The following is a 15,755-nucleotide window of genomic DNA, read 5'->3' as shown; positions in this document are numbered from 1 at the left end:
CACCCCAAAACTCTGCAAACGCAGTGCTCTAAAGTCCTAAAAGGCCATGATTTAATGAGAACTTAGGAGAAAACACAAGCTTGCTCCCCCTTTGTGTTCAAAGGGAGGCTTTATGAAACTCTGTGTTCCTGTTTTGAACGTGGTAAAGCAAAAGAATTTTCAAATTATCAGGGCTGCTTTTCATCCCCCTGGGACTGCACCTTTCACAGTGTCACTGAGACCAAAAACAAACCAAAAAAACCCGAGAGCAGCAAATTACTCCTGCTACTTAGGCTTTTGCTTGAAAATTGTTTTTAGGGACATTTTCTTTGTTCTTATTTTCTTCGGCCCTGAGTGGGGAATAAGTTCATTTTCTTTTCCTTTCACTGAAATTGGAAACTATATCTTACAAAAAAGAAAGAAGTATTCTCTGCCCAGCTCCGCATTGAAAAGAGCCTGTAAAATCCAGCCCTTTTGGTCACAGTGGTTAAGTCAGCATTCCTGCATGGGCCGCGCTGCACCCTCCACCCCCTGGCAGGTGCTGAGCTGAGGCGGGCATCAGGTACACTTGCTGACGCACTCCAGCAACTCCATCCGGATGGCAATGCGGACGTGCCAGCCCAGCGGGATGAGCCGGATGAAGCGGGAAATGATGGGGGGCCGTAGCAGGTTCTGGACTGTGGAGGTTCGGTCCGAGTTTCCATAGAAAACCTAAAGAGAGGGAGGAAATCCTATCACCATCACAGAAGAGGAGAGAAAAGGAAGACAGATTCCTGTCTGGAGTTGGCCCCAACTTTTAACTATGGAAAATCTCAGTGCTGAAAGGGCAGAGAATTTGCTGATGTCCCCCAAAATCTAACCTTGAATGATTGTCAGCACCTACATGCTCCAGGCATCAACTTAAATGAATTAAAATTGGGTAACAGTTCTTCCTCAGTAACACTAGCTGCTGTTCGAGTGCTCAATACTGTATGTGATCAGTGGCTGCCACAGTGGATACTGCAGATAATAACATTTCCTTCATGGCAGAAAGTTCTACTAGACGGCGCTGATAGAAAATGCTGCTTGATTCTTATCACCAATGTTGTGATCTAATCCTTTGCATTTTGACAAGAATTTTGGAAAGGAGCACATTATACTTAAGAGAGGAATGTTCCCATGTTCCAAAGGTAGCCAAAGTGGGGCTCAAGTGAAAACTTGTGAGCTGGCTCTAAAGTTGTGAGCCAAAGCTTAACTGTGTGTGTCTACATTGATACAAATGGCAAGTACTTTTTTTTTTTTTGCGGTACGCGGCCTTCTCACTGTTGTGGCCTCTCCCGTTGCGGAGCAGAGGCTCCGGACGCGCAGGCTCAGCGGCCATGGCTCACGGGCCCAGCGGCATGTGGGATCTTCCCAGACCGGGGCATGAACCCGTATCCCCTGCATCGGCAGGCGGACTCTCAACCACTGCGCCCCCAGGGAAGCCCTGGCAAGTACTTTTTAGACTTTTTTTGGAAAAAAATGTTTTTAAAAAACAAAAAGACATAAAAACTAGAGAGAAGATTCTCGAAGTGGGAGAGCAGTGCCCAAAATAGAAAAAGGTGTTGCTTCCTGTGTTTTGGGATGTAACATAGCAATTACACAGTGGCTGTAACATAAGGTACAATGGATATTTGGCTATATCTTCAAAGAAACTTCTGTGCACTTTTTCCAGAGTCCTAGTGCTCTGCCCAATGACACTGGAACATTTCATTTCCAAATGGGATTATCTCCTGAAAAAAATCTGGCTGCCACATTGACCTCATCCATACACAAATCAAGAAGGACCTCAGCTGCCATGATCTTGCCTTTATTTCTTCCCAATAGCAACACCCCACATCCCCTTCTCTGTTTGCTCTTGAACCTCTTTAAATCAGGAGCCCAGTGAAGAAGGAGGATGGAACAGGCTCCAGACCTCACAACTGCTGGAGTGGAGCGCTTCTTTGCAAAGAACTATCAAGGCCTTCAGAAACACAGGTAGAGCTTGAAAAAGAATTTTCATATCTTTTTGAAAAGCCAACTAATAAGAACAAAAATGAAATAAAATGTCCAAGTATCAAGATGGTTTTTCCTATTGTGTTCAAACTCCTTGAAATTTCAACCCGTGAATGTCTTGCTGTACAAATTGTCATCAAGAGAGTACAGAACCTTCTGATGTTCAGCTGCACATGTCTACTTAACCTGATGAAATGTCCAGATTAGCTGGGGGAAGTCCTCTCAGACAAAAGGGCAGTTAACATTTCCAAACAGCTAGTGAGTTTTTAATTCATTGTAGATAACATTTTATATGTGTGTGTATATATATATATATATATATGTATGTAAAATATTGATTATTTATATGTGTATATATGTGTATGCATGTATGAATATACATATGTGTGTGTATATGTGTATATATTTATATAAAATATATAAAATCAAAAGCCTACTGTGTTCAGTCTGTGAAGAGCAAGAATTGGGTGGGTCTCAGCCCTCAGAGATTAGTAGGATATAAAGTTGCTCAAAGGTTTAAGCGACTGTTTCTTCTCAGCTGGACTTGTTTTAACCATTTATACAGTTTAGTGGCTAATTTGTTGAGATTGTCGGTCTCAATAGTAAGGAGAGGCCATATCTACATAAAGGGACGAGAACCTAGCCACATCAGTAGTAGATCAAGCCAGACCCATGCAGCAAAGTGTTCAAGGTCCAGTGACTTTGGCAGAATCCAAATGGCCAGTCTTGATTATTCAAGCAACTCTGTGCTGATGTGAGAATTCAAAGACTTCTTTTGCACATACGATGGCACTCATTCGCAAACTGTGCTAGACATGAGGTATACAAGAAAAGACCCCTGCCTCGTCGTCAGAGAGCAAATAGTGTTGTGGGGAGAAAGCATGGATGATTCACCATACCGTGGGGTCAGTGTTCTGACAGAGGGTGGCGACAGGAACACAGGGACGGGTGGGAGGGGTGTCCCAGAGGGGCTGTGTTGAAGTTGGTTTGGGGTAAGCCCGACATACCCGATTGTTTCCGGTCTGGTCCTTATAGTAAATCCAGTTCAGGCTCTCATCGGTCCTGTACTGCACACTGTACTTGGTCATCCACTCGTCGATGTCACAGCGCCCCTGGGTGAGGATCCCCGAAATCACCTTGACCTCCTTCAGATCTATCTGCAACCACTGGCTGCTGTCCTGGAACTTGGAGAGCCAGGCGCACCTGCCGCGGACACAGCGAGTCACCAGGAGCCTTTCCCCGTGAGCGCCTCCAAAGAGCTGGGAGGTGCTGTCTTTTGAGGGGATGCCAGCTCCTGAAGAGCCCCTACAATGCTTGGGCAGTCTGAGCTGCAATCTGTTAAGCACCCAGAAGCTTGTCTCCGAGAAGTGTCCGGCCTCTGTGATACTTGTATAGTTTCTCCCTGCACCTCCACCGCCCAAGGAAAAATTGTCAGATTCAAATAATTTGTCAAAGAAATGCCTTCAACTGTAGCTGAAATCACCTTTGGCGTGTGGTTGAGCATGTTTTTCTTCAAAACATGCGAATCCATGGTAATCGCACCTTCCAGCCCCCTTCCCTTTTCATTAGTCTCTCCTGATGTCCTTTTTCCGTAAGTCTTTTTTTTTTTTTTTCTTTAATTTCACTCTCTTCATACCTATCTGCGTCTCCTTCAGGTGCTGTCATGCACGCCATGGTAGGCACCATGTGCAGAACATGGAACCAAGTGGCTCTGCAAGGGCTTTTCACAATTGTAAAGCAAAGCAACCACTGAAGGAACTGATTTATTTTTTAGTTATATCCTCATAAGTTGTGGAAACCTATAGTTTCCCTTTGTGGTGTGTGAGTGTGTGCGCGCCTGTGCGCATTAATAAGCTTCTCGAGGACTCGGCCCTTGGCAGCCTTCTCTTCTAATTCTGGACTTGCTCCTTGGGTGGCTCCTGACTTTTAGGTCCATCTCAGACTTTTTCTAAATTCTAAGCCCTGAGAATCAATTGCTAGCTAGACAACTTCTACTGGATGCCATATAGCATCTCAAATAAAACATGTCCCAAAAGAGCTCCTAATTATCCTCACCCCAACCCCTCATTCCAGTGTTCATCTCTCTGAATTCTACCCCCTTCCTCTCTGTCACCTCAAACATCTAATCCATCTCTTGGCTCCATCTCCAAATGTTTCTCAAAGTCGTTTACTTCTCTCCATTTCACTGCCACCACTCTAGCCCACGTCACCCTCAGTTCTTGCCTGGACAGCTGCCGTAGCTTACTTAACTGGTCTCCTTGGATTCCTCTCCCCACCTCACCCCCCACCCGTACCCCACACCAAACAGCTCTTCCCACAAGAGCCAGAAGATTTTACTTAAAACCTAAATCTGATTGTGATACTCCCCAACTTTAAATCTTCCTCTGATAGAGTCTGCTCATTGTCTCCCAATATCCTCTTCCCATTTCCTTTAGTAATAGAACCCCTAAATTTTCTCTGGGCAAGAGGCCACCCAGCTAAGATCACATTTCCCAGTCTCCTCTGTAGCTGGGTGGGGCAGTCAGACCAGATTCTGATCAATGGGATGTAGGTAGAAGTGGCCAGCAGGATTATGTATGTATCCTTAAAGGAAAAGTATATGCACTCTGCTCTTCTTTTCTCCCTCCTGACTAGAATGTGGATGTGATAGTGGAAGCTAGAGCAGCCATCTTGGACCCCAAGGTGGAAACTTCATGTTAGGGTGAGAGAACAAGGTGGAAAGAGTCTGGGCCCCTGATACCATCCAGCTGCCATAACAACCCTAGACTGCCTGATCACCTCCAAGTTGATTAAGTCTCTGTATTTTGGGGCTGTTTGTTACAGCAGCACAAACCTGTATTCTAACTAATGCACATTCAGGGTTCTCCCATTATCCCTAAAATAAGGACCACAGTCCTTAACATGACTTATAAGGCCTTGCACCATCTGATTTCTTTCTACTTCTCCAGCCTCATCTCACCTGTGCGCTAACCTCACTGGCTTTCTTTACAGTCCCCATCCATGAACTTGAGGGATCTTCCCAACTCAGGGCCTTTGCACCTTCTGTACCCTGTGCCTCTCTCCCCCTTCCCCCTACCTGGCCAACTGCAGCTCTCAGGTCAAAGAGCTTTTCCTTAGAAAGCCTTCCCTGGTGCTTCAAGTGGACCAGGTCTTTCTTCTCCTCTGCAGCACTCATCACACTTGGCGGATGGCCGGTTGTGTGACAATGTGCTTAGAGTCCCCCCTCTAAACTGCGTGCTTCCCGAAGGCGAGGAGCTCATTCACCTTGTTCACTGCTGTATCCACTGTCCTTGGCACGTGGAAAGCACTCAGTCAATATTTGTTGAATAAATAAATGCATTCTGTGTCATTCATTTATTACAGAGACCTACTTTTTCAAATCACATGAAAAAAAAAAAAATCGCCTGAGCCTCCTGCTCTGCTTACCCAAAGCCTTGACTATTGAGTCGGGCCTTGTTGGCGGTCCAGGAGGCATACCAGCCCACGTACTGCTCCAGGTTGGAGCAGGTGATCTGGTCCGGTGTAACCTCTCCTGACTCGAAACCCAGGGGCTTATGATATGGGCATTCTGGGAAAGGAAAAACAATGCACATTAAAACATGCATATCGCATGGCAAGACTCAACAAACACGACATGATCGAAATGACAAATCCGACCCTCTCGTTCGCGCTTTGTAAGGTGGAGGATGTTTTCCTTGGTGGCGCCGTTCACAATGGGTAGGACTGGGTCTTCATCCTCTTCACTGCTCTTGCGAGAAGAGAGTGAAGATGAAGTAAAGGGATTGCCATAGAGACTCACAATATTCATAAAAGCAGAGGGAAGTAGTTCTATGGCAACCTCTTGGTGGGGGGGGGGAGAATTTTGAGAAATACTTCACCTCCTCCACAAACTCAGAGACCTAAAAGCCAAGAGGTTCACAGGAAAATATCATACTTAAATGTCATGCTCTTTATTTTCCTCATTAACACGGGTCAGCCATCCCACATGATGACACGAAGGCCCCTAATTGTCCTCAGGTAGCATATGATGCCAATTATAGGAACAAAACCATGGTGAGAGGCGAGAAGGGCAGTTATATATTGAGACTGACTTCCCACTTGTAAATTGCAGTTTTTCACTAGTCTAATGAAAAAAAAGGGTGGGGCGGAAATGAAATGCGTCTGAGTGACTGTTGAATAAGGAACAGTTGAAAGGAGCTGCTTTTTCCAAATAAGAGTAGCCGAAGCTGGTTCTTGTATATTAATTGCTGCTTCTCACGGATTTCCTCTCGCTAATTTAGCGTTCAGTTACCTGGTCAGAGACTACCAATTGCCAACCCAGTATCCATTCTTCCCTGCTTTTAGACTAAAGAACCCTAATTTTGTTGGGTGCGGCAACGTAGCCAGCTAAAAAAACAAAACAAAAGAATCTTTCCCAGCCACCTTTGCAGTTAGAAATGACCACGTGACACAGTTTCTAACTCATGAGATAGAAGAGGATGTCTGCTGGGGATTTCCGATCAGATTTTGCTTGCCCCCTCTTTCTTCCTCTTGCCTAGAAGGAAGACCTGATGGTTGGTGCAACAGTAGCCATCCTGCACCCTGGGGGTAAGGCCAAGAGAACTGAAGAGACCTCAGCCCTGATATCTTTAAGCTGCTCCTTACCCCTAGTCTTTTTACTGTGTGAGTCAAAGAAAAACTCCTATTTCAATAAGCCACTATTTAGGGGGTCTCTTATTTATAACCAAACCCAGATTCTAGCTGAATTTCTTTAGAAAACAAATGATAAACTTAGGCAAGTACATTCTCCTAGTTTCCCAGTTGTGAATGATAAACTTCAAGTAAGGAAGATCAAACTACTTTCTTTCCATGTATAAATTTGAGTTCAGATTGAAAAGCCAAGTGTATTTACTGGGACATCATCACCTTCAACAGCAAAATGAGTGCTGAGGTCTTTCTGGCAGATAATTTTCAAAAGTCAGTAAAACTGAATGAGGCATGTAAAAGCTTGAATGCCATCCTGAGGCTCCAAAATGCCTGCGGGGATAGTCATGCCCTGTCTCCAGAGGCTGAAGACAGAAGGACAGCTTCAGGCCTCTGGCCCGGGCGGCTTAACTGCCTTTCTGCCCAGTGAACCAAAGAAATAGGGCCAACTCCCACCAGTAACTGCAGCTCAGCGGGGCTGGGGGTGAGGGGACAGCATTTGTAGTTTATCAAGTACCCGAAGCTTGGGTGGGGGGCGGCCTATTAAAATAATGTCAAGGGAGAGAGAATAGGAGCGCTTTCTGAGCGACTCCATCACGCCTTGTGTGGCCAAATCATCAGGGGGGCTTGTTAAGAATGCAGTTTCCAGGATTCCACCCCCAGAGTGGCCACATTTTTAACAAGCACACTTTGAGAACCTTGGTCTGCCAGGGAAGACGTTGGCTGGAGGATTCAGGGGGCCTGGCGCCTGTGGCCTTGGGGGCTTCTCCACCTCCTCAGCTCCCCTCTGACCTGGAAGACAAGCTCAGCCATGCCACTGGAAGGAGGGACAAGGCCCCAGCGTCAGAAAGCTGGGTTTCAGTTGGGCCCTCGGTCGCCACTTAAATTCTAACTGTGGATATCTCTAAGGACCCTCCATCCTGAACCTCCCTTTTCTTGCTCCAGGGCCACCAGCTCAGAGGCAAGAAGCAGAGGGGAAAGAAAAGCCATGGCCACCTCTCCCGATTGCTTTATTCTTGGCATTTTGCTCTTTCTCTATTTTCCCCTCACATCTCTTTTGCCATCTCTTCCCAGTTAGCCCATCTAACAGTTAAGAGTTACACTGAAGGGACCTGGCCAGTGGCAATGGTCTTGGAGGCCTGTAAGGGCTTGTCCAGACGTGGATCCTGCCCACACTCTCCAGGGGAGGCGATTAGCTCACCATCCCCATGGTTTCAGCCAGTGTCTGAGAGCCAGTGCCCAGCCCCCAGGCCCCAAGCTCCATCCCACTGCCACCTGGATATTCTCTAAGTGAACAGTTTCATCTGGGTGACCCAAAGATGCTTCACACTCATGTGTCCAAAACTAAGCACCCAAGCCCCAAGCCTGCCCCTGTCCAGTGCTCCCGTCTCAGGCATTGGCACCTCCAGCTACACAGCTGCTAACCCAGGAAACGCAGTGTTTTGGCCCAAGGCACAGAGCAGAGACTCTGTGATGGGTCTCAGCCTGGGCGTCACCTGGAAAGTTATAGAAGTGCTGGTGTTCAGGCCACACCCCCAGAGATTCTGATGTCATTGGTCTGGGGCATGACCTGGGCATGGGGTAAATCTTCAGGTGATGGTAATGGGCAGCCAAGGTCAAGAACACCTGCTTACAGCCAATTCGACCTAGGATTGGATCCCACTCTCCCTCCGGTGAGCTTAGGCAAGCTGCTCACCCTCTCTGGGTCTCAGTTTCCTCATCTGTGAAATGGGCACAACAGTAGTCCCTGCCTCCATAAAGTTGATTTGGGATTACATGAAGCAGTGTTTGTAGAGTGTAGAGCCTGTAGTGCCTGACCAAAAATAAGCAGCTAGTACTGGTGTAATAGGGTGAATTTATGAGAGTATATTAATGTCTTGAGTTGTGTATGTTTGTTTTTTATGGTGAAGACTCACCGGGGGAAAAAAATCTAACGCCCCTCTACCCCAGTCTGTCTTGCCCCCATCATCCTCCCTACATCACCCTGAGAAGGTCAGCTTCCTATTTCTAAACATTTGGAGTCTCCTTGCATCAGGAAGGAATAAGCTGTTTGCACACGCATGCACGTGATTTGAGAGAGGAGAAGCCTGTTGACAGCCTAGCGTCTCTCAGGCTTATGGATTTGGAAGGTCTAGGCCTCAACAGGAATTAGCTGACTGTCCCAGAGGAGGTGGCCAGAGGCTTTGGGCTTTGCCCCTTGCTGGGTGGTGGGGGGCTCGTGGTAGGGGCCTGATCTCAGTGGGGAAATGGTTCCTCTGAGGGGGCTGGACCAGGGATGGGGGGCGGGACCCCTGAACTCTTGACACCCTCAGAGACTTGGGAAGGTCCCAGGACTGAGCTTGGTTCAGAGGGAGAAGGGCCACCAACAAGGTGTCTGCCTTCCCCTGGGGGCTGCCGGCCGGGCAGGGGGCTGCCGGCCGGGCAGGGAGCTGCCCTCAGCCTGAGCCTGGGCCCTGTGCCGAGTCAGCCCTTGCAGGCCCCTTGGGGGCAGGGGGGTGGGGTGGGTGGGGAGGTGTAGTCCAAAGGGGAGGGGCAGGATCTTCAACAATCCTCCTGTCTTTAGACTCCACACAGCCCATGATAAAGGGGGACTCAAACCGGAGTTATCTGAAAATTGGAAAAATAGAAAATGTAACATTTCTCCTGCTCTTTGTGCCCTGGAGTGAAGGGCACTCCAGTTACACGATTACTATTTTCCCTGTCTCCTCCTTTTCCCTTCACCTGGACACCTCTCCTCATCCTTTGGATCTCTGCCCACTTGCCCAGCTCCCCAGGTCTGTCTAGCTCACCATGCTTTCCTGAGCCGAGCAGAATGCCTGCGTGTGCTAGGCACTCAATAGATATTGAGTGGATGGATGAATGGAGGGATAAACAAACTTCATCACCCCATCTCAGGTGGCCACTGGGGATAAGCAAAGAAAATGGCAGGAACAGGAAGCAGGGAGGTCAGGGAGGAAGTGGGAGTTGACTGGCCCAGAGAACTCCCACTGGCCTAATCAAAAAGAAACTGTCAATTGAGTCTAAACTAGTATCAAGCGACATAAATAATGTTGCTGGAGGAATTAAAGGAATCCTCTTTACACACACAGAATACGTCCTTCCCAAGTTTTCTGCTCAGTGGAGGTTACTGTAAGCTGTTAAGCCTGTTTCTACACTCATTTTACTCTTAAGGAAACACCTGCCTCTTCTGAGCGATGATTTGATAATGAGCTCGATAAAGGCATAGTCATATGTACTGTTAATCCAGGCTATGCACACTTAACATACTAGCCTTTCTTATGCAGTAGATAATTTCTCGATGTGTAGACATATAAAGGCCAGACATGCTTTTAAACAATATTAAGCTAAAGGAACACAAAGAGAGTTCAGGGCCATTTTTGACAAAAGACATGTGAACATTATTATACACATGTGTTAGACTTGAATCTATATGATGATGTAGTGGAATGCAGAATAATATTTGTATTAGAATAGGGTATAAACTTGAATATAATATGGAAATATAAAATCCAGAATATAAGTAAAGCGTTGAGTCATTAGATTTCTTATGCTTTGATACGTTCCCTGCCGTATTTCCCCCTCTCAGTGACGAGGTAATCTTGGCTCAACTGTGGAAAAGACAGACCTTTTAATATAATAGTGTTAAGCTGAAGGTTAGGAGGCCATAATGCACCTAGCTGGTCACCTTCTGTTCTGTGGGTAGGGCCCCCTGGCAGTAACAGCCAGTGTGCACCTGCGAGCATCTCCTGACAGCTCTGAGTGACCCTCCTGTCCTGTGCTTTCTAGGGCCGCCTTCCGTCCTAAGGCGGACTCTGGTGGAAGCGCTGAATCTCAGGATCCAGCAAGACCAAGCAGCGTTCTTGACGTTCCAATGAGGATCTGAGGCACTGACAGGCAAGTAAATTCTGGAGGGTTGTGGCTAGTCCTGCTGCCCTGAATCATCTCTTTCGTGGAAAAACAAATGAACATTAATGAATCAACCATTTAACACTAAGGCTGCATTTTTTTCCTTCCTGGGAATATCTGTGTTGTTAAAACAAAACAAAAATGAAAACCCCAGTGGGGAGAGGAGGACACTTAAGCTAAAAGAATTTCTGATTTCAGAACTTCAAGTTCATGGCAACTGTGTAGGGGAGAGAGCCTGGGCAGCCCAGGTCATCTTTCACGCTCCTCAGACACACAGCCCTCCTCAGCTGCACAGTTGATCAGGTCAATGAAACCAATCCGTATAAATAATCTCTTTTCAATTTCTTCTCAGAAAGAGCTTCCGTGGACTGGCATTCCAGTACGTCTCATGTCTCTAGTGAAGAGAACATTTGTTTCCAGTAAATGGTAAACTCCTCCAGGGTAGAGACAATGGTTCATTTTTGTCTCCCTATCGGCACATAATAGGCACATGATGACGGAGGGTGGAATTGAATTCGAAATGGATTATTAAGGAGGGTGCCTCAGTCTTGACTGGGCAGATCACCCCAGCACAGAACGGCTGCGGGAGCTCACGCTGTGGAGCCCAGTGGGACGTCCCTCCCGTGGGAGAAGCCCGCTGAACTCATCAGCACTTAGTGCTTTTCCTCACGACTGCGCCTCACTGTTCCCTTCCAGAAGGCTTAATTCAGAAACCAATTCCTACCCCTTTAGCATATAGGAAAACAGGCAGTAAAAGCCTTTGTGGACGCCCCCCTCCCCCACATTTGCTATTTTAATGCAAATTTAATGAAATAATGCAGAGAAGCTCACACGCTACACACAAACCTCTCTCCTGGAGCTATTATTAGGTGATTATGTAAAGTGAATGACGTGCCGCCGCATGGCACCATCATAACCCTGGAAAGGGGGGGCAAGGACAGTTTCAGCAAAAGAGGTTCCAAGCTGTGGTAAATACTGAGCGTGGCAAATGTGTGATAGGCCGCCCGAGCCTCTGAAAGTCAGAGTGTGACCTCTTAGAAGGCAGGAAGAAAAGGAGCTGCAGTGTGCCAGGTCCAGGACAAGATGCTTTAATGCCTCATGCATTTTATTCCTCGTAGCAACTCCTTACAGCAGGGTCCGTTTTTATAAATAACGTTTTATTAGAGCACAACCATGCTCATGCATTTACATTCAGTCTGTGGCTGCCTTCCATTTGAGGTGTTGAGGCCCTATGGCCCACAGAGCCACAAAGATTTACCGCCAGGTCCTTTACAGGCAAAGTTTGCTGGCCCCTGCCTTAGAGGAAGTCACTCATATTAGTCAGGAGAGGCTGTTCATGCTGCAGAACGAATTGTCACAGAAATTTCAGAGGCTTCACACAACAAAGGTTGATTTTTCACTCAGGTGGTTCATTGTGGGTCAGCAGGAAGTTCTACTCCACTTCACCTTCCCGGCCCCCAGACTAAAGGAGAAGCCACTTTCTCAGGCAGGGAAATGGACCTCATTTCAGAGGAGACACGGCTCCCATCGGCTGGAACTGCTCCTGTGAAGCCACCTGACTGGGAAGGGGCTGAGAATGTGGGGAGGCACGTGGTTGTTTGGTGAGCAATGAATATCCGGCCACAGTAGTACTGCCTCCATTTGACAGAAAAAGGCCAAAGTGGGGGTCCCAGAGTTAAAAAACAATGCGGCCAAGATTCCAACTCTGGTATTTCTGGCTCAAAAGCCTGTGCTCTTCTCAAAATTGCTGCCTATCATTAGTTTATTTTCGATAAATTCCATTAGTCTCTTTCATTGAAAGTTAGGTCCCATCTTACCATCTCACCAAGGCCAAGTAGAGATCCAGGAAACTGTTCTGAACAATGACATCAGTGCAGTTTGTTGGAGCAGTGGCCACTGAGATTTGAAGTTCAAAGGCCAACTGGAGAAAACCCAGAACGTGGCATTCAGGGGGTTTAATTCATCAGGGTTGAAAGAAAGAGGAGAAACAGCGTGTTCCCAAGGGTACCCCAAGGATCTGGTGCCCCAGGGAGAGGGGACACTCACCCGGTATGCAGTCTAACAGGGTGGAGCCTGCAGACCACAGGGCATTGGCACCTCCTTGGCAATCGCACTTGCACGCTTTGTGGTACCAGGGATCCTCACCCTCATCCTGCGGGAAGCCAGAGGGGCAGGAGCTTCAGAAAAGTCACAGTCAAAGGCAACTGTGGTCAGCACCACTGGAAAAGCTCGCATTCAAAAACTTTGCTCATTCATTTCCTATTGTCTGTGGCGGCTATCACACTACAGCAGCACAACTGAATTATAAATCCAGTTTAACCCACACAGTTGCCCTCATCTTTGAGTCTAGATAAATGTTTGCCACCTTGGGTGACCAGCTAAAAATCTCACAGACACACCCACGTAGAGAGCCATGTCCACCCCATTATATTTATCTTCAGGGGCTCGAGGAGCCCCAGTCTGAGGTCAGGCGCCTTACATCTCCTGGAGGTCCCTTCTGGGGATACAATTTTAAAAGGGACTGGATTCAAGATTCCGCCATCTGATTTAAGACCCGGTATACTTGCATTCACTCATTAAAAAAACCAGTCTTGGAGCTTGTCCAGATAAAACGTGCTATTGCCGCCACCAGGAAAAAAAAAACCCTTTAAGAATACATTTTAAAAAAAGTGATAATCCTATACATTGTTTTGGCTAGGAAAAATCTTCAAAAATAGTAACCATATGAATTCCAGCCTTCTTACTGTAACATACCTCAGTAGACGATAATCCCAGTGTGGCTGAGCAAAAGGACATGAAAGGAAACATCAAGTTAAAAAAAGAAAGAAAAATTCAACAAATGATTCATTACATGGAAAAGTGAAATGATCACAGTCACATAAAAGTTAACAAAGCCCCTTCTGGAAGAAGTCAAAGTAAGTAAATACGTGCCAGGAGAAACATCCACAGATGCTGAGGAAGTAGGGAAGTGACACATTCAGGTGATTTAAAATTAGGACATTGTTAAAAAAATTTTTTTTAATTTTTTTTAAGTTTGTCTGTTATCTGCAGGAAATATCAAACCACAATCAAGGTGTAAATACCATATAAATGATGTGGAAAAATTGAAAATGTGTAAAATTTAACCTAAGACTAACATTTAACCTATCTTCATAGAAGTATGAATAAATAGAATGAATGCACAATTTAATAGGAAAGGAGTTTGTCTATATTAGCATAAGCTGATTGTTTACAGCTGCACTGTCTATTGTGGTAGTCACTAGTCCCATGTGGCTATTTGAATTTAAATTCATTAAATTAATAAAATTAAAAATTCAGTTCCTCAGTCACACCAGCCACATTTCAAGTGTTCGCTGGCCACATGTGGCTAGTGGCTCCTGTACTGGACAGCACAGATACAGAACATTTTCATCACTGCGCAAGTTTCCATTAGACAGCACTGGTTTAACACACCAAGTCCCATTTCCCATTTTCGACAGAACAAATGCCTTTACTTCTTTTCTGATTATAAAAGCAGCACATACCTGTTATAAAAATCTCAAACAAAACCTGAGTGTAGGCAGGAGATATAAAAGTCCCTCCTTAACCACTTTGCTATCTAAATATTGAATCTGATGCCCACCAAAAACCTTCAGATTGTTTTAAAGAGTTAAAGGAATGGTCTCATCCTTTTCATTAGAATTATAAAGCTATTTTTTCAAATTGTGTCTTTCTTTAAATGATATGTATCCATTTCACATACCACTTTCGCGTGTCCACTGTGAGCCTGGCCCTGCACCAGGGCCTGGGCCTTCTGAAATGGAAGCCTCACTCTCTGACCACCGGATGACACACATGGTGAGTCCTCTGCTGGGTTATGCATAGGCTGTAAGGGGAGTCAAGGGGGCATATCTTTTCGCCTGGGCGGATTCAGGGCCATCTCTCAACTGTGGTCAGCAAACTGCTGTCTCTCCTGGTCCCTTGTCCACTGATGATTCGTTCCTAGAGACTCCTTGGTTCATCCGCTATGGGCAGAATTGACCGTCTCAGGTAACAATGTAGACTAGGGAGCACCGTCTTGGTAGGAGGCCAAGCCCTGTGCTGGCAAAGGAAGTGACCAGTGACTTCTTTTTGTTTGTTTGTTTATAATTTTTATTGGAGTATAGTTGATTTACAATGTTGTGTTATTTTCAGGTGTACAGCAAAATGAATCTGTTATACATATATCCACTCTTTTTTAGATTATTTTCCCATATAGGCCACTACACAGTATTGAGTAGAGTTCCCCGTGCTATACAGTAGATCCTTATTAGTTATCTATTTTATATATAATAGTGTGTATGTGTCAATCCCAATCTTCCAATTTGTCCCTCCCCCACTCTAACCCCCCCACCCCCCGCCATCGACTTCTTACTTTCACATCCAATGGACTCTTCCCAACACTAACCTTACATCTTCATGCTGCAGTGTTGGGTGCCGTCAGTTCCTCCCATCTTCCTTTAGCTTCCATCACACTACTCACCTGCTTCACCCACCACTCTAAATAATCCTTCTTCATCTCTCTCAAGAGCTCGGCTTCCCCTACTCCCACCCCCAAGATCCAGACATGTGCATTGAATGGCTTATTGGATAGCTCCCCGTAGATGTCTCTCACTATCTAAAACTGGACCCAGCCAAGTAAGTGCTGGCCAGGTCATGAAGAAACCTGAACTCTCATATGTTGCTGGTGGGGGTATAAGTTGGTTTAACCTATTTTTAAAACTCTTTGGTAATTTATACAAAGGCTGGACATATATGTGCCCTATGACCCAGCAATTCCACTCCTAAGTATTTACCCACTAGAAGTGCATACATATGTTCTCCAACAAAGAAAAACATGTACTAGATTATTTGTAACAACAGTATTTGTAAAAACCGCAAACTGGAAACACTCATATGTCCATCACAAGTAGAATGGATATGAGTGGTAGATTTACACAGTGGAACACTATACTGGAATGAAAATGGATGACCTACAACTCCATGCCACAATATGGCCACGTCTCACAATGCTGAGTGGAAAGTCAGATGATAAAGTGGACATACTACATGAATCCATTTAAACTGTACACAAGCAGGCAGAAGTCATCTATGCCGCTAGACATTAGGGTCGTGGTCACACTTGGGGTGGGGAGTGGCAATGAGGAAGCCCAGGG

At 46.0% G+C, this 15,755-nt stretch overlaps 1 protein-coding gene across 1 annotated transcript; it reads right to left on the bottom strand.

Moving 5' to 3' along the window:
- Positions 1 to 537: 537 nt before the first annotated feature.
- RS1 (retinoschisin 1) lies at positions 538 to 13,429 on the bottom strand. The gene is given in 6 exon segments (XM_022565484.3): positions 538 to 690; positions 3,000 to 3,195; positions 5,419 to 5,560; positions 12,628 to 12,733; positions 13,336 to 13,407; positions 13,409 to 13,429. Coding segments are annotated over 6 exon segments (690 nt in total).
- Positions 13,430 to 15,755: the final 2,326 nt, after the last annotated feature.

Source organism: Delphinapterus leucas, chromosome X (assembly GCF_059928025.1).
Source record: "Delphinapterus leucas isolate spDelLeu-1000000601 "Yukka" chromosome X, BTC_Dleu_Yukka2, whole genome shotgun sequence".
In the NCBI taxonomy this organism is placed as follows: Eukaryota; Metazoa; Chordata; class Mammalia; order Artiodactyla; family Monodontidae; genus Delphinapterus; species Delphinapterus leucas.
The sequence above is the reverse complement of the archived record's forward strand: the minus strand, read 5'-3'. Positions and strand labels throughout refer to the sequence as shown.